Raw genomic sequence first — 18,301 nt, 5'->3', positions numbered from 1 at the left:
ACCACAGAAATACAAAGGATCATGCAAGAATACTATGAAGAACTATATGCCACAAAATTCAATAACCTAGAAGAAATGGACAAGTTCTTAGAAACATATAGCCTTCCAAGGCTGAACCATGAAGAACTGGAAAATCTAAACAGACCGATCACCAGTAACGAAATTGAATCAGTCATCCAAAACCTTCCCTTGCAGACTGGTGCAGCCGCTATGGAAGGCAGTGTGGAGGTTCCTCAAGAAATTACGAATAGAATTACCATATGACCCAGCAATCGCTCTCCTGGGTATCTACCCCAAAAATATAAAAGCATTTCTCTATAGAGACACGTGTACTCCAATGTTCATTGCAGCTTTGTTTACGGTGGCCAAGACATGGAAACAACCAAAATGTCCTTCGATAGATGAATGGATAAAGAAGTTGTGGTACATATACACAATGGAATACTATTCAGCGTTAAGGAAAGATGATATAGGAGCATTTGTGACAACATGGATGGATCTCGAGAGAATAATGCTAAGTGAAATAAGTCAGACAGAAAAAGCAGAGAACCCTATGATTTCACTGATATGTGGTATATAAACCAAAAAGAACAAGACAAACAAATGAGAAACAAAAACTCATAGACACAGACAATAATTTAGTGGTTACCAGAGGGTAAGGGGTGAGGGGTGGGTGATGAGGGTAAAGGGGATCAAATATATGGTGATGGAAGGAGAACTGACTCTGGGTCCTCAACACGCAATGGGATTTATAGACGATGTAATACAGAATTGTACACCTGAAATCTATGTAAATTTACTAACAATTGTCACCCCAATAAAATTAATTAAAAAAAAAAAAAAAAAAAACCTTCCCAAAAGCAAAAGTTCTGGACCAGATGGCTTCACTAGTGAATTCTACCAAACCTTCAAAGAGGATCTAATACCAATCCTGCTCAAACTCTTCCAAAAAATTGAAGACGAGATAGTACTCACTAACTCATTTTATGGCGCCAACATTACCCTGATACCAAAACCTGGTAAGGACACACAAAAGAAGAAAACTACAGACCAATGTCTCTGATGAATAGAGATGCAAAAGTCCTAAACAAAATTCTATCAAATTGAATACAACAATGCATTAAAAAGATTATTCATCAAGACCTAGTGGGGTTTATCCCCGGGGCACAAGGATGGTTCAACATCTGCAAATTATCAATGTGATACATCACATAAACAAAATAAAGGACAAAAATCATATGATTGTATCAATTGATGCAGAAAAAAGCATTTAACAAGATACAACTTCCATTTATGATTAAAACACTAAATAAAATAGGTATAGTAAGAAAATACCTTACCATAATAAAGGCCATATATGACAAACCCTCAGCCTTTGTCATAATTAACAGTGAAAAACTGAAGCTCTTTGCTCTACATTCAGGAACACGATAGGGCTGTTCCCTATCACCTCTGCTTTTCAACATAGTGTTGGAAGTCCTTGCCAGAGCAATCAGGCAAGAGAAAGATATAAGGCACCCAAATTGGAAATGAGGAAGTTAAATTATCACTCTTTGCAGATGACATGATGCTATATATAGAAAACCCTAAAGATTCCACCAAAAAGCTGTTAGAAACAATCAACGAATATAGTAAAGTTGCTGGCTACAAAATCAACGTACAAAAGTCCATTGCATTCCTATATACTAACAATGAAGTCTCAGAAAAAGAAATACTAAAAACAATTACTTTTGCAATTGCAGCAAAAAGAATAAAATACCTAGGAATGAACTTAACCAAGGATGTGAAGGACCTATATGCTAAAAACTATAAGATATTTTTGAAAGAAATTGAAGAAGACACAAAGAAATGGGAAGACATTCCATGCTCATGGATTCGAAGAATCAACATAGTTAAAATGGACATATTACCCAAAGCAATATATGGATTTAATGCAATCCCCATCAAATTCCCAATGGCATTTTTTAAAGAAATAGAACAAAAAATCATCAGATTCGTTTGGAACCACAAAAGACCCTAATAGCCAAGTGAATCTCAAGAAAAAAGAACAATACTGAAGGTATCACACTCCCTGACTTTGGCTTGTACTACAGGGCTACAATAATCAAAACAGCATGGTATTGGCAGAAAAACAGACACATAGACCAATGGAATAGAATTGAGAACCCAGAAATAAAACCACATAAATATGGATCGATAATTTTTGACAAAGAAGCTAAAAACTCACAATGGAGGAACGACAGCCTTTTCAATAAATGGTGCTGGCAGAATTGGATAGCCATGTACAAAAGAATGAAACTGGACTGTTATCTGTCACCATGTACCAAAATTAATTCAAAATGGATCAAAGACTTAAGCATAAGACCTGACACAATAAACTGCATAGAAACATAGGTACTAAACTTATGGACCTTGGGTGCAAAGAGCATTTTATGAATTTGACTCCAAAGGCAATGGAAGTAAAAGCTAAAATAAAGGAATGGGACTATATGCAACTTAAAAGCTTCTGCACAGCAAAAGAAACCCTCGACAAAATAAAGAGGCAACCAACTGAATAGGAGAAGATTTTTGCAAACAATGCCTCTGATAAGGGGCTAACATCCAAAATATGCAAGGAACTCATCAAACTTAACAAGAAAAAACCAAACAGCTTAATTGACAAATGGGCAGAGGACATTTCTCCCAAGAGGACATACAATTGGCAAATAGACATATGAAAAAATGTTCACCATCCCTAATCATCAGAGAAATGCAAATAAAAACCACAATGAGATATCACCTCACCCCAGTCAGAATGGCTATCATCAATAAGACAAATAGTAACAAGTGTTGGAGAGGCTGTGTTGAAAAAGAACCTTCATACACTGTTGGTGGGAATGCTGACTGGTGCAGCCGTTATGGAAGACAGTGTGGAGGTTCCTCAAAAAATTACGAATAGAATTACCATATGACCCAGAAATCCCTCTCCTGGGTATCTACCCCAAAATCTGAAAACATTTATACATAAAGACACGTGTGCTCCAATGTTCATTGCAGCTTTGTTTATGGTGGCCAAGACATAAAAACAACCAAAATGTACTTCGATAGATGAATGGATAAAGAAGTTGTGGTATATATGCACAATGGAATACTATTGAGCAGTAAGAAAAGCTGGTATAGGAGCATTTGTCCAACATGGATGGATCTTGAGAGTATGATGCTAAGCGAAATAAGTCAGATAGAAAAAGCAGAGAACCATATGATTTCACTGATATGTGGTATATAAACCAAGAACAAGAGAGCAAGACAAACAAATGAGAAACAAAAGCTCCTAGACACACACAATAGTTTAGTGGTTACTAGAGGGCAAGGGGGTCGGGGGAGAGAGATGAGGGTAAGGGGGATCAAATATATGGTGATGGAAGGAGAACTGACTGTGGGTGTTGAACACACAATGGGATTTATAGATGATGTAATACAGAATTGTATCCTGGAAATCTACGTAAGTTTACTAACAATTGTCACCCCAATAAATTTTAAAAAAGAAGAAAGTATATCCACAGAGTGTAGGGCTTACATAGTTGCAAACACAGTTAATTGTGGCTATAAAGCCAGTTAAATTTGCCTATAAGGCAGCCAAAGCAAAAAAAGGGAGATATGGTCTGTTACACAGTTTTTATTATTACGTAAGGAGAATCTTAGTAGTTCCTCAAGGAAGCAAATGTATTTTTCTTCTGTTAATTTATTGAGGACGTAGTGCTGATCGGGCCTCACATCAGAAGCACTGAGTGATGTCACAGGCAGTACACTCAGCTGGATTTGCGCAGGCAAGGACATCACAGAGTCTCCCTTAGAAAATCTAAGGCACAACATTGAAAGACAACCTCCTCTAAGCCATGTTTAAGCCCAAGTCTGAAGCTTTCTCTCAGTCCAACTTGAGTGGAGGCATGAATGTCGTGCTAGCCTTTAGACAAACCTTTTGCTGAGGTTAGATAACAGATGGTTTAATATTGCTTTTTCAGGGGGGGTGTGAAAGGCCAGTGGTGTGATGAGGTCATTGAAAACAGATTTGTTATCTAGACCAGATAAACTCAATCACAACATGTGGGTCTATCGTAACCAAGCCACAGGTGAGCAACTCTCACCTTCCTCATTGATGGTTTTGCCATCTCCCTCCAGAGTTAGGCCCTGGGTAACTACAGACACAGCTTCTCATAGAAAGTTATTTCCAGCGTAAAAATAATTGAGTCTGCACCTTCTGCAAAGAAGAGTATATACTTGGGGTCTACCCAACTAGGATGAATCCCATGGAATCTCACAGGGAAATTGGAACAGCTCTGAAGAACAAAGTACCCTCACTCAGTGCCGCATACCATTAACTATTTTTCTCAATGCGAGCTTTGTGGCTGGGCTGACTGGGTCCCAACCAGATGGCACCAATTGCCTGTGACAAGTGCCAAGTCTGTTCTTTCCTGAGCCCCTCTCCGGAATCTGGGTCTCAGAAGCTGCACTCACACTGCCTGGCATCCCCATGAAGATTGGGTATACCTTGATTTTAGGTTGTAATAAGATGTTTAAAATGAAGTTTACATTTTAGCAAGTTCCTTTCTGTGCCGCTTTATATGAGTATACTGTCCTTCTGACCTAAATGGGGTTTCTTTATACCACAAAAGACTTTCCCAACCAAGAACGAGATAGGCAAGATTTATGTTTATTCAAATATACTGACACATTTTTTTTCAATTTATGAATGATTCATTGATAGGAAATGAATCCAGAAGTCTTTCTTGAAAGAAGGTTTCTCCATATCTTCAACAACACAACAAGAAATACTACACAGAGTATAAAAACTTTTCTGAAAACTTCTAATACCACTTGTTCAGTTTCCATCCAGTCATATGGGAGACATCACTTCAAGGACTAAAGTGAAGGAGAAACAGTTGCTCTTGACAAGTCCAGGAAACCCCTCCTGATGCCTGCCCTAACCAGAGCACGGGAGTAAGTCAGCTGTGTGTAAGCGCACAGTCCAAACCTGCGTTTGACACCTTTTAGAGGATCAAAATGTGAACAGCATAAACTGCTGTGTTTGGCGTTTTTGAACTTCCGTCTTGATGATCTAGATAATCTAGATTATCTAGATGCATGTGCCCTGCCAGGAAGAATGCAGAGCTTGATACGCACTTCTGGTCGTGTAGAACCAGATGACTTGAACTAGGATATTGATATATGTAAGTAATAGCTCTCCGTAGTTATCCCATAGAGTCCCATTTAACATAATTACATTTTATATGCAAATTAATTTGGAAAGGAATATTCCACTTAATTTAACAGAGCTGTCCTGAAGGAGACCAACACATGCACATTCTTCCCAGTATGAGCTGGCTCCAGGGAATGCTTGAAAGCATATCCTCCTGTTCAGGTTTCCAGAGACATTTTCATTCCTAAAAGCAGAGGAAAACATTATGTCAAAAAGCTACCTAATTGGAGTCTAATATCCATGCAGACAATGTGTGAGTTGCATTGGAAGGAGTAAAAATCAGTGGAGAACCTCTCTGCCCATCAGGAAGCTGATTTGGGATGGGATGTGTTCTTGTTTGGGGAGGAGTTGGTGACAGTCTCCCTCGGGCAGCCGATAATACCTTTACATCTGCCAACATGTCTTTTACTTCTGGGTCCAAAATCAAACTACTTGAAAATAAAATAAGTATAATACATATATGTGTGAATAATTCAAATAATTAATAATTAGGTAAATTTTGAAATGGTACAGCTTGGAAGAAAGACCTGTGAAAGCACAGGCTGGGGCAGCACAATAATGTTTCTTTATTTAGATAAAATTTCCAACACAGGTGCAGTTGATGCTTCAAATGCAATCACTTTGGTTTGGTCAGCTTCTTGGCCATTATTATAAAGGGAGGGAGCTGGAAATACATTCCTCTCCAGATGCTCCACCTGGAAACCTAACTGAAAAAATGATGCTTAGATTTGAAAATAAACAGGCCAACTGGGGCAGAAAAGTTTCCAGGCACTGACCCCTGACACTTCTATCTAACAGGCACTGTGTGTCTTATCAAAAGTCAGCCTGGGACCGTGGTATGATCAGCTCAGACAGGGCCAAATATCCCACCTATTTCCCATTGAACTGCACACTATTTTCGTGATGTTGATGATAAACTTTTCAACTTAGAATTCCTCACTAGTAATTCAAGTGTGCTGCCTGCCCAGGTGTCATGCAGGATCTCAGCTCCTGCTCCCTGCATAAGAACACAGGACATGGTGAGGCGAAAAAGGAACACCCACAGAGCCATTGATAGGGGAGTCATACCACTGTATTCTCGCTGGCGGCTGGGTTGGAGACACAGGAAGCAGGAGCCACACGATCGGCAACCTGCCATCCACCTCTCTGCCAACCAACCCATCAACCAACCAACCCACCCCACTTGCTAGCTTAGCCACGGCAGTTATATCAGTGGCTAATGGCTCACTGGTTACAGCTGGTGGACAACTAGTCACAGCTGATGGCCATCTACTACCCGAGCCAGTACCTTTCCAAGTGAGGTCGAGAGCCTGGAAACTGCTCTCTGGGGCTCTGTCCCCACACCAGGCAAAACTCAGTCTTTTCTTGAGTTTGTTGTTGTTGTTGTTGTTGTTGGTGGTGGTGGTGGTGGTGGTGGTGGTGGTGGTGGTGTGTGTGTGTGTGTGTGTGTGTGTGTGTGTGTGTGTTTAAAGGGATCCACTCAGTAGGGGCTGGGGGTTCTTGAGGAAAACAGTCTATTGAACTGGGCATCTTAGGACAATCACACTCCCTCATCATCGTTGGAGGGCAGGGTGGGGTTCTGTGTGTGAACCCATCTGCCCCCAGAGGCTTCACTTAGAGAGCACCCATGTTTGGACAAGAAGTTCAGTCTTCAAAGGACAGTCAACTTGGACTTGGTAAACTTTACTCCAGTTTGAAACCATTTAAGATTCTTTAAGTATTTCTAAATATTTTGAATCCACTATGTAATTTAAAGTGACCTGGTTGGACGAGGAAGTTCACATCCAGTTACAGTAAACCCTGATGTTGTTATTTCCTAATTTCATCTGTGTGTACACAATATTTCCGTTCTTTAAAGAGCATCCCAATCTTCCGAGAATAAACATTCAACTTCAAAAATCCTTATGGTAACTTCATATTTTTCAGCTCTGTTTGCTCAGACGAGTTGTCATATCACCAGTGATGTAAGTGTGTGATGCTGTGGACCACTCACTGAAACACATGTACGTGTTTGTGGACTGAAGTGTTAAAATCCAGGGAGAGAAGCGATGTGCTGCTAGGGTATGTCAAATGTACTAGTGTATATTAGGTTTTTTCTGGGTTCTTTTTGATGCTATTTTTTTTATCCATTTCAGGTATACAAAACAATGTAATAGTTAGACATTTCACCCCTCAAAAAGTGATAACCCTCCTCCCCCAGTCTATTTTTCCTATGACATTGTATATATCTATTACAATTCAATTGACTCTATTCCCTATGCTGTACTCCATATCTCTGACTACATATATGTTAAATTATAGTTGACATGCAATATTATTCAGCTTCAGCTTTAGCTTCAGGTGTACAGTGCAGAAATCAGGCATCTACACCATCCCTGAAGTGCTCTCCCTAATAAGATGTGTGCCCATCTGACACGCTACAAAATCTTTACATTATTGATTATATTCCCCAAACTGTTTTTCATATCCCTGTGGCAATATTGTAATTGCCAATTTGTACTTTCTAATCCCCTCCCCTTCTCCCATTCCCACCCCCTTCCATCCAGCGACCATCAGTTTTTTTCTCTATATCTTTGAGACAATTTCTGTTCACTTTGCTCATTTATTCAGTTCTTTAGATTCCACATATTAGTAAGATCATATGATATTTGTCTTTCTCCATCTGATTTACTTCACTTAGCATAATGTTCTCTAGATCCATCCATATTATTGCAAATGGTAAGATTTCATTCTTCTTTATAGTCAAGTATTACTCCATTGTATAAATGTACCACAGTTTCTTAATCCAGACGTCTACCGATGGGCATTTCGGTTGTTTCCACATCTTGGCTATCGTGAATAGCACTGTAATAAACATAGGAATGCATATATTTTTTCGAATTAGCATCTTGGATTTCTCTGGATAGATACCTAAGGGTGGAATGGCTGGGTCATAAGGTAGTTCTATTTCCAGTGTTTTGAGACACCTCCATACTGATTTCCATAGTGGCTGCACCAATCTGCAATCCCACCAACAGTGCACCAGGGTTACCTTTTCTCCACAACCTCACCAGCACTTGTTACTTGCTGATTTATTGATAATAGCTATTCTGACAGGAGTGAGTTGGTATCTCACTGTGGTTTTTATTTGCATTTCTCTAATGATTAGTGAGGTTGAGCGTTTTTTCATATGTCTGTTGGCCATCTGTATGTCCTCTTCAGAGAAACATTTCTTCATGTCCTCTGCCCATTTTTAAATTGGGTTGTTTGTTATTTTGGTGTTGAGTTAAATTAGTGTTTTATAAATTTTGGATACTAATCCTTTATCTGATGTATCATTAACAAATATCTTCTCCTATTTAGTAGGATGCCTTTTTTATTATTATTATTAGTTTCTGGTGCACAAAACCATGTAATAGTTAGACATTTATCATTTATATCCCTCACACTGTGTCAACCCCCTTCCCCCCATCCACTATCCCTCTGACATCGCACACAGCCATTACATTTCCAACTGTCTCTATTCCTTCAGTAAGATGCCTTTTGGTTTTATTAATGGTTTCCTTTGCTGTGAAAAAACTGTTTAGTTTGATGTAATCCTATATGCTTATTTTTTCTTTTACTTCCCTTGCCCGAGGGGATATATCCATAAAAATATTACTCAGAGTAATATCTGCAAATTTATTCCCTATATTTTCTTCTACAAGTTTTGTGGTTTGGGGTTTTACATTTAAGTCTTTAATCCATTTTGAATTTGTTCTCATATATGGCATAAGGAGGTGGTCCAGTTTCATTTCTTTTGCATGTGTCAGTCCAGTTTTCCCTGCACCATTTATTAAATAGACTGTCTTTACCCGAATGCAAATTCTTGCTTCTATTGTCATAGATTAAATTACCATATAGGCATGGATTTATTTTGGAGCTCTCTATTCTGTTCCATTGATCCATGTGTCTCTTTTTATGCCAGTACCATGCTGTTTTGATTACTATAGATTTACAGTATGATTTGATATCAGGTAGCATGATACCTCCACTTTGTTCTTATTTCTCAAGATTGCTGTGGCTATTCGGGGTCTTTTGTCGTTCCATATAAATTTTGTCTTTTGTGGTTCCATATAAATTTTAAGATTCTATCTTCTAATTCTGAGAAAAATGCCATTGGTAGTTTGATAGGAATTGCATTGAATCTGTATACAGTATTGCCTTAGGTAGTATTGACATTTTAACTATATTAATTCTTTCTATCCATGAGTACGATATGTGTTTCCATTTATTTGTATCTTCTTTTATTTCTCTCTTTAGTGTCGTATAATTTTCTGAGTACAGGTCTTTTACTTCTTTGGTTAAATTTATTCCTAAGTATTTGATTGTTTTTGAAGCAATTGTAAATGGGATTGTTTTCTTGATTTCTCTTTCCAGTAGTTTATTATTGGTGTATACAAGTGCAACTGATTTCTGAATATTAATTTTGTACCTGCTACTTTACTAAATTCATTTATCAGTTCTAATAGTTTTTTGGTGGAATCTTTGGGCTTCTCTCTATATAGAATTGTGTCACCTGCAGATAATGACAATTTTACTTCCTCTTTTCCAATTTAGATGCCTTTTATTTATTTTTCTTTTCTGATTGCTATGGCTAGAACTTCCAGAATTATGTTGAATAAAAGTGATGAAAGTGGGCAACCTTGTCTTGTCCCTGATCTTAAGAGAAAAGGTTTTAGCCTTTCTCCCTTGAGTATGATGTTATTATGTTGGTGTAAAAGTAATTTTGCACCAAAATTAATATACAAAAAAGGATGGCTTAAAAAAAAGAATATAACTTTTTGCAATTATTTTTAACCTTTTAAAGCACAATTACGTTTGCACCACCCTAATAGCTGTAGGTTTCTCATAAATGGCCTTTACTATGTTGAGATATTACCCATCTATTCCCACTTTGCTAAGAGTTTTTAACATAAATGGCTGCTGGATTTTGTCAAATGTTTTTTCTGCATCTATTTGTATGACCATATGATTTTTTATTTTTTATTTTGTTAATGTGGTGTATCACATTAATTGATTTGTAGACAGTGAAACAACCTTGCATACCAGGAATGAATCCCACTTGATTTTGCTGTATGATCTTTTTAATGTATTACTGAATCTGATTTGCTAGTATTTTGTTGAAGATTTTGCATCTATGTCCATTAGGGATATCAGCCTGTAGTTTTCTTTTTTTGTAATGTCTTCGTCTGGTTTTGGGATCAGAGTAATAGTGGCCTCATAAAATGTGCATGTGGGCCTTTCCTCCTTCTGAATTTTTTTTGAATGGTTTGAGAAGAATAGGTGTCAATCCTTTTTCAAATGTTTTGTAAAATTCACCTGTGTAGCCATCTGGTCCAGGACTTTTGTTTGTTGGGAGCTTGTTGATTACTGATTCTATTTCTTTGGTAGTAGTTGGTCCATTCAGAATTTCTGTTTCTTCTTGATTCAGTCTTGGAAGATTGTATGCTTCTCGAAATGTATCCATTTTTTCCAGAGTGTCTAATTTGTTGGCATATAGTTGCTTGTAGTATTTTCTTTAAAATTTCTGTATTTCTGTGGTATCTGTTGTCACTTCTCCTCTTTCAATTCTGATTTTATTAATTTGGGTCCTGTCTCTCTCTTTTTCTTGGTGAGTCTAGCTAAATGCTTGTCGATTTTCTTTATCTTTTCAGAAAAAAAAAAAACAGGTCTTGGTTTCATTGATCTTTTGTTTTTGTTTTTTTTGCTGTTGTTGTTGGTCTTTATTTCATTTATTTCCACTCTGATCTTTATTATTTCCTTCCTTGTACTCCCTTTGGGCTTATTTTGCTGTTCTTTTACCAGTTCCCTTAGGTGTAAAGATAGACTGTTGACTTGAGATTGTTCAGGTTTCTTTAGGTACGCCTGCATTGGTATGAATTTCCCTTTTAGGGCTGCTTTCACTGCATCCCATAGATTTGGGATTGTTGTTTTTTCATTTTCTTTGTCTCGAGGTATCTTTTGATTTCTTCCTTGATCTCATTATTGACCCACTGACTATTTAGTAACATGTGATTCAGCCTCCGTGTATTTGTGTGTTTTCCAGATTTCTTCTTATAATTCAATTCTAGTTTCATAGCACTGTGATCAGAGAAGACGCTTGATATGATTTCAATCATCTTAAATTTGTTGAGACTTGTTTTGTGGCATAGCATTTGGTCTATCTTGGACAATGTTCCATGTGTACTGGAAAAGAATGTATATTCTGCTGCTTTGGGGTGAAATACTCTAAAAATATTGGTTAAATATTGGTTAAAAATATTGGTTAAAATATTGGTTAAATATTGGTTAAAATATTGGTTAAATATTGGTTAAAAATATTGGTTAAACCCAGCTGTTCTAAAGTGTCATTTAAGGCGACTGTTTCTGTATTTATTTTATGTCTGGAGGATCTGTCCATTGGTGACAATGGGGTGTTAAAGTCCCCTACTACAATAGTGCTACTCTTGTTTTCTGACTTTATGACAGTCGTAATTTGTTTTATACATTTAGGAGCTCCTATGTTGGGTACTAGGGTTATATCCTCTTGTTGGACCAATCCCTTTATTATTATATTAATTCCTACTATTATTATAGTAGGGTTTCCAGGTAGGAATTCCCACCTAGTCTCAGGAATTCTTTCACATTCTCATTCCCAAATCCCAACAAAAGTTGTTCGGGAAATCAGGAAAATTGTCTCCTTGAACCCAGTAATACCCACAATGGGAAATAAACGTACTACTCACAATGTATTTCTTAGAAATTTTTTCTATTTATCGCTAGGGTTTCCGGGAGGGAGCTCCCGCCTGTTCTTGGGAATTTTTTTCACTTTTCAGTTCCTGAATTCCAAGAAAAGTTGGTCAGGAAATTGGGAAAATCGGCTCCTTGAATCCAGGTGGTTGGTAGTATCAACCTTGGAAACCAGAAAACAGGTTATATTTTGGGATTCAGGAACGGGAAAGCAAAAAAATTCCTGAGAATGGGTGGGAATTCCTGCCTGGAAACCCTATTATTATGTAGTGCTCTTCTTTGTCTTTTATTGTAGTCTTCTTTTTAAAGTCTATTTTGTCCGAAGTAAGTATTGCTACCCCAGATTTTTTCTCATTCCATGAAATTCCATTGCATGAAATATCTTATTCCATCCCTTTACTTTCAATCTGTGTGTGTTTTGATCTGAGATGAGTCTCTTGTAAACAGCCTATGCATGAGTCCTGTTTTCTTATCCACTCAGCCACCCTATATCTTTTGATTGGAGCATTTAGTCCAATCACATGTAAAGTGATTATTGATAGGTACATATTTATTGCTATTTTGTTATTTGTATTTCTGGTCTTCCTTTGTTAGTTTGTTTTCCCCTTTCTTCTGCTTAAGAAAGCCCTTTTAACATTTCCTACAATGCTGGCTTGGTGGTAATGAATTCCTTTAGCTTATTCTTTTCTGGGAAGCTCTTTATCTCTCCTTTAATTGTAAATGATATCCTTGCTGGATAGAGCAATCTTGGTTGTAGGCCTTTGTTTTTCATCACTTTGAATATTTCCTTCCACTCCCTTCTGGCCTGCAGAGTTTCTGTAGAAAAGTCAGGTGATAGTTTTATAGGAGTTCCCTTGTATGTTACCCGCTGTCTTTCTCTTGCTGCTCTTAGGATTCTCTCTTTGTCTTTAACCTTTGCCATTTTAACTGTGATGTTTCTTGGTGTGGGCTTGTTTGGGTTCATCTTGTTTAGAACGCTCTGTGCTTCTGGGTTTATATGTCAATTTCCTTCACCTGGTTAAGGACGTTTTTGGTCATTATATTTTCAAATATGTTCGCTATACCTTGCTCCCTTTCTTCTCCTTCTGGTATTCCTATGATGCTAATGCTAATGTTGTATTTGATGTCCCACAGATCTCTTAAACTATTTTTATTTATTTATTTTTTTTAATTCTATTTTCTTTTTGTTGTTCCAATTGGGTGATTTCTGTTATCTTGTCTTCTAAATCTTTGATCTGATCCTTTGCTTCATCTAAACTACTGGTGATTCCTTCCAGTGTGTTCTTCATTTCAGTTATTATATTCTTTACTTCTGACTGGTCCTTTTTTATGATTTCTGTATCCTTCTTTATGTATGCTATCTCTTTGTTGAGATTCTCAATAAATTCCTTAAACATTCTTATCATCAGTGTTCTAAACTCTGTCTCTGATAGGTTAGTTATCTCTGTTTTGTTTAGTTCCATTTTTAAAGGTTCCTTCTGATCTTTTATTTAGGACATGTTTCTTTGTTTCCTCATTCTGGTTGTTGCTCTGTGATTTCTTCAATGTATTAGGTAGATCACCTATGTCTCTCAATCTTTGCTGGGTGGTCTTGTGTAGTATGTGTCCTTTATATTTGAATTGAATAGTCTCCCTATTCTCCTGTCCCGTGTGTTCCAGAGGTGTCACTGTTGAAGTTGATCTTTAATTGCTTTTGGCTTGTCAGAGGGTGGGATTGACCCTCAGGCTGGATAGTTGTGTGAATTAGCTCTGCTCACAGTATATGAGCTATTGTGTGGTGGTTGACTCCTCAGAGGAGGCTTGGCCCCTGTGGGCTCTTTTGCCTGTAGGCAGTTGGCACAGTGCCTGCCTATCCTGCCATGTTCACTCCCCTCCTGAAGATTTTATTTTGAAAAAGAGAAAATATTTAGGAGGGTGAGAAAGATTGGCAGAAAAACAAATGGAAGAAGACACTCCAAACTTCTCCAAACTGATGTGCCATATATCTGTAAATGTTTCTCTTTAAAAATATATTTTTAGTGTCACTAAAGTACAGACCTCTGAATTTCCAAATCTTCTAGATTCATGGGGCATTCATGAGGTATCTATAGCATTTGGACTGCTGTGCACTGTGCAAGACCATCTTTGTTTTCACACATTATTGTTTGGAGCAGGAAGCCAAATGGATCATCCTTCTGGTGGCACTAATGGGTCTCTCCTTGCAAATATTGATGTCATGTATGTATAATGACTGATGCAAGAATAAACTTGTATGGAAACAAAAGGCTGATATGAGCACAGATCTATATATTTCAAGTCCTATATTCCAAAAAATCATTGCTGAGACCACTATGAGAAAAAGCCTTTGAGCAAGGAGTCAGTAAGCTGCCATGCCCTTGTGGTTGCTTTACCCACCTTACAAAAGCTCAGAATCTAATGGTCCTCTCTGGCAATGCAGCATCAAAGTTTTCTGGGGAGCAGGGTTACTGCAAGGTTTGACACCAAATCTATTTGTGGACTACATTCCAGTGCAACTTATTTGAATTACAAAATGATGAAGAAAGTGGATGGTAAATGTTGCTTAATGAGCTATCTTAGAACATAATCATGGGTGGTAATTCTTTTAAATAGATATCTGTGCTGATATTTTCATGAATGGAAGGAATGGCATGATTATAACAAATTGATAATTAAACTGGGGAAAAAAACTATTTTATGTTAGATATTCATCTACTTATACAATGTCACAATACATGAAAATAAGCTCCAAGACATCCATGAGGTTTCTGTGTAGAAGCAAACAAGCCTAGAGGTATGCTTGTGTTTTGCCAAACACAGAATGCAAGAGCATTAGTTACTTCTTTGCAGCCTTCACAATGCCAATGGAGAAGCTAAAGGAGAAGTCACTGTCTTCTGCACACTGGACAGGATAAAGCTCAAGCATTCTTGCTGTATTGTTTGGGATTGCACCAAGACACTGCTGACCGAACTTGGTGCTCTGCACAAGCAGTAAGTGAAGGCTGAGGCAGAGCTGTAAATTTCCTGCATGAGCACTGATGGCACCCCTCAGTGCATACAGAGCCTGTTGGCAAAGGCTGGAAAGAAGGCATTTAAGGAAGTCTCTTTCCAACAATTAGTGGACTTCTAAGCTAATTGAGCAGAAAATTTAGTGGCAACATATGACAAATACAGACTTTATGTAATTAGTTTAGGAAAGTCATTAAACAAACAACATCAGGAACAATAACAAATTCTATGCAAAGAGTAAAGTCTGATTTCCAGAGTTGCTACATTATGCTATTTAAAAAGTCCAGTTTTTAACAAAAAATTGGGAGAAATGCAAAGAAATAAGAAAGTATGGCCTATACACAGGAACAAAACCAGTCAATTGAACTTGTGTCTGAAGAAGCCCAAACACTGGACTTACTAGAAAAAGTCTTTAAATCAGATAGTTTCAATATGTCCACATAACTAAAGGAAACTATGTCTAAATAAATAAAAGAAAGTATGAGAATGATGTCTCATTAATTATAGGATATCAATGGAGATAGAAACTAAAAAAAGAACCAAATAGAAATTCTGGACTTGAAAAGTACAATAACTGAAAGAAAAACTTTACTGAAAAAGAGCAGCATCAAATTTGAGCTGACAGAAGGAAGAATTAACAAAGGCTAATTGAAATATTAAGTCGGACAAACAGAAAGAAAAATGAGTACATCCTTTGTGAGATATTATCAAGAGCACCAACATATGTATAATGAGAGTTTCAGAAGGAGAGAAAAAACAGAAAGGGGACAAATAATATTTGAAGATATAATGTATGAAAACTTTCCAAATTTGACTAAAAATATATTAATCTACACACCCAGAAGCTCAACACATTCCAAATAGGATAAACTCCAAGAGATCCAACCAAAACACATCATAACTAAACTGTCAAAAGGCAAAGAGAAAGCAGTAAGAGAAAAGCAATTTATCACACAAAGGATTACCAATCATATTAACAGCTGATTTCCCATCAAAAACCATGGAGACCAAAAGACATTGGACTAAGATATGCAAAGTACACAAAATAAAAAATTATCAACCGAGAATTCTGTATCCAACAAATATGTTCTTCAAAATAAGATTAAAGGAAAAATGAAGAAAATATGTATTATGCCAGATAGGTCCTAGACTAGTCAGGGGGATCATTTCTTAAATTATATAAATGTCTAACCACTCTGCTGTACACCTGAAACTAATATAAAATAATGTTGAATGTCAACTGTAATTGGAAAAAAAAAACTAAAAAAAAAAGAAGAAATAAAGACATTCCAAGATAAAAAACTGAGAGAATGTGTGACTAGCAAATCTGCCCTACAGAAAATACTAACTAGAGCTCTTTAGGATAAAATAAAAGTACACTAGAGAGTAAGTCAAACCCATGCAAAGAAATAAAGAACACTAGTAAAGATAAGCACGTAGGTGAATATAAAAAATAGTATGGTATATGCCAAATCTGGGCAGTTAGGAAACAAGAGTGAGCAAGACATGATTCCTCCTCTTGAGAAAATAACAGTCTAGCAGGTATGCTAGCCATATAAACAATTTCAATGGATGAATTCTAGACTGTATAGGAGACAGAAGGAAACTTTATCCCAGTAGAGAAAGTGGGAGGAGGTATTCAAGGACAGGAGAGTTAATACCAGAGAAGGTGCTCTGAGGCTGAGTTGTAAAGGACAAGTAGGGGACACAGTGAGCAAAAACATGGGAGAAGAGAAAAGCATGAGCAAAAACAACTGGTCAGCAAAATGTGTTCAGGGATTTTGAGGTGATGCTAGAACAAGAGGTGCAGAGGGACTGATAGAGGTGCTGTGGGTGATGAGCTTAGAGAATCAAGGGAAGACAAATTGTGGAGGGCCTGAATGTATTCTGGAGGAGTAGGACCTAGTTAAGTAACAAGGACTCACTGAAAGATTTTGCAGGAGGGAGTGAGATGGTCAGATGTATACTTTTAGCAGCAAACTGGAAAGTGAAATGGAGGTGGGGGATGGGGTGAGGGGTGGAGAAGAGAAAACTGAGACAAGAAGTTCTGTCAATCAGTTATCACAATATATGTGGCTAAGAGATAATAAAAACTGAATTAGGTGTCATGTGGGCACTTGTCTTTTAGGGAAACCACTTCATGGACGGTATAGATGTCTGATCACTGCGCTGTACACCTGATGCTGAAGCTGAATAATATTGACTGTTAATTATAATTTATATATAGTCATGAGATGTAAAGTACAGCATAGGAAATAGAGTCAATGGGATTGTAACAGCTATACAAGATGTCACAGGGGTAGTAGGTTGGTGGGGGGTGGTTATCACTTTGTGAGGAGTGTAAATGTCTATTACATTGTGTTGTACATTTGAAACTAATAAAAATAATCTATGGGTGGCATTATTTATGAGGTAAAATTAACAGAACTTTCTGAGTGATTAAATAGAAAATGAAAGAGATAGAAAATTCAAAAATGATTCCCATGTGTCTGACTGGAGTGACTGGATAGATGAAGGTACCAACATATAACATGGAGAATCCAGGAGAAAGCTTATTTTGAGGGAGCCCGTGGGATATCCAGGTGGAAAAGCATGGTAGATACTGAGCATGTGAGTGTAGAGTGTGAAAAGAGGTCATGGTTACAGAAATACACGTGTGAGTCACCTATTACTAAAAGGTGGTTAAAGGAGTGTGGTTCAATGTGCTCACCTGGGAATGAAGAGAGGGGAAAACGCCAACTGTTAAATGGATGGCTCTCCATGCCTGTGAAGTAAATCAGAGAGTTTGGGGTAACTTTTCTCTCATCATGACTTTTTTTCCTTTCTTTTTTTTTTTTTTGGTATATAGACTTATTTTTTTTTTACTAAAGTTTGTTGGGGTGACAATTGTTAGCAAAGTTACATAGATTTCAGGTGTACAATTCTGTATTACATCATCTATAAATCCCATTGTGTGTTCACCACCCAGAGTCAGTTCTCTTTCCATCACCATATATTTGAGACTTAATTTTTTTCAATTACAATTGTAGTCTAATTTATCAATATTCTCTTTAAGAATCACTACTTTGATGTCAAGTCTAAATACTTTTCACCTAGATCCTGAAAAACTTCCCCTGTTTATTTCCTAAAACCTTTACAATTTTACATTAAAGCACATAATCCACTTTCATTTAATTTTTGTGTAAGATTCGAGGTTTACCTTGAAGTTTTTTTTGTTGGTTGGTTTTTTTTGTTTGTTTGTTTTGTTTTTAGTTTCAGGTGCACAAGACAAAGTAATACTTAGACACTTATCATTTATATCCCTCACAC

General features: G+C 37.1%; 1 protein-coding gene across 1 annotated transcript in view; it reads right to left on the bottom strand.

Annotated features, from left to right (window-relative positions):
- Nucleotides 1–4,671: 4,671 nt before the first annotated feature.
- The window catches only part of SUGCT (succinyl-CoA:glutarate-CoA transferase), an 863,222-nt gene continuing 849,592 nt past the window's right edge, over nt 4,672–18,301 (bottom strand). The window contains exons 15-16 of the mRNA XM_081080029.1: nt 17,703–17,756; nt 4,672–5,420 (exon numbers count right to left, since the gene is read on the bottom strand). Of these exons, the coding sequence (XP_080936155.1) occupies nt 5,395–5,420; nt 17,703–17,756 (80 nt within the window). The 3' untranslated portion in view covers nt 4,672–5,394. The remainder of the gene's footprint in view (nt 5,421–17,702; nt 17,757–18,301) is intronic.

This window comes from Rhinolophus hipposideros, assembly GCF_964194185.1.
Source record: "Rhinolophus hipposideros genome assembly, chromosome: 18".
Taxonomy (NCBI): domain Eukaryota; kingdom Metazoa; phylum Chordata; class Mammalia; order Chiroptera; family Rhinolophidae; genus Rhinolophus; species Rhinolophus hipposideros.
Note: the sequence above shows the minus strand (reverse complement) of the source record. Positions and strands in the feature narration are given on the sequence as shown.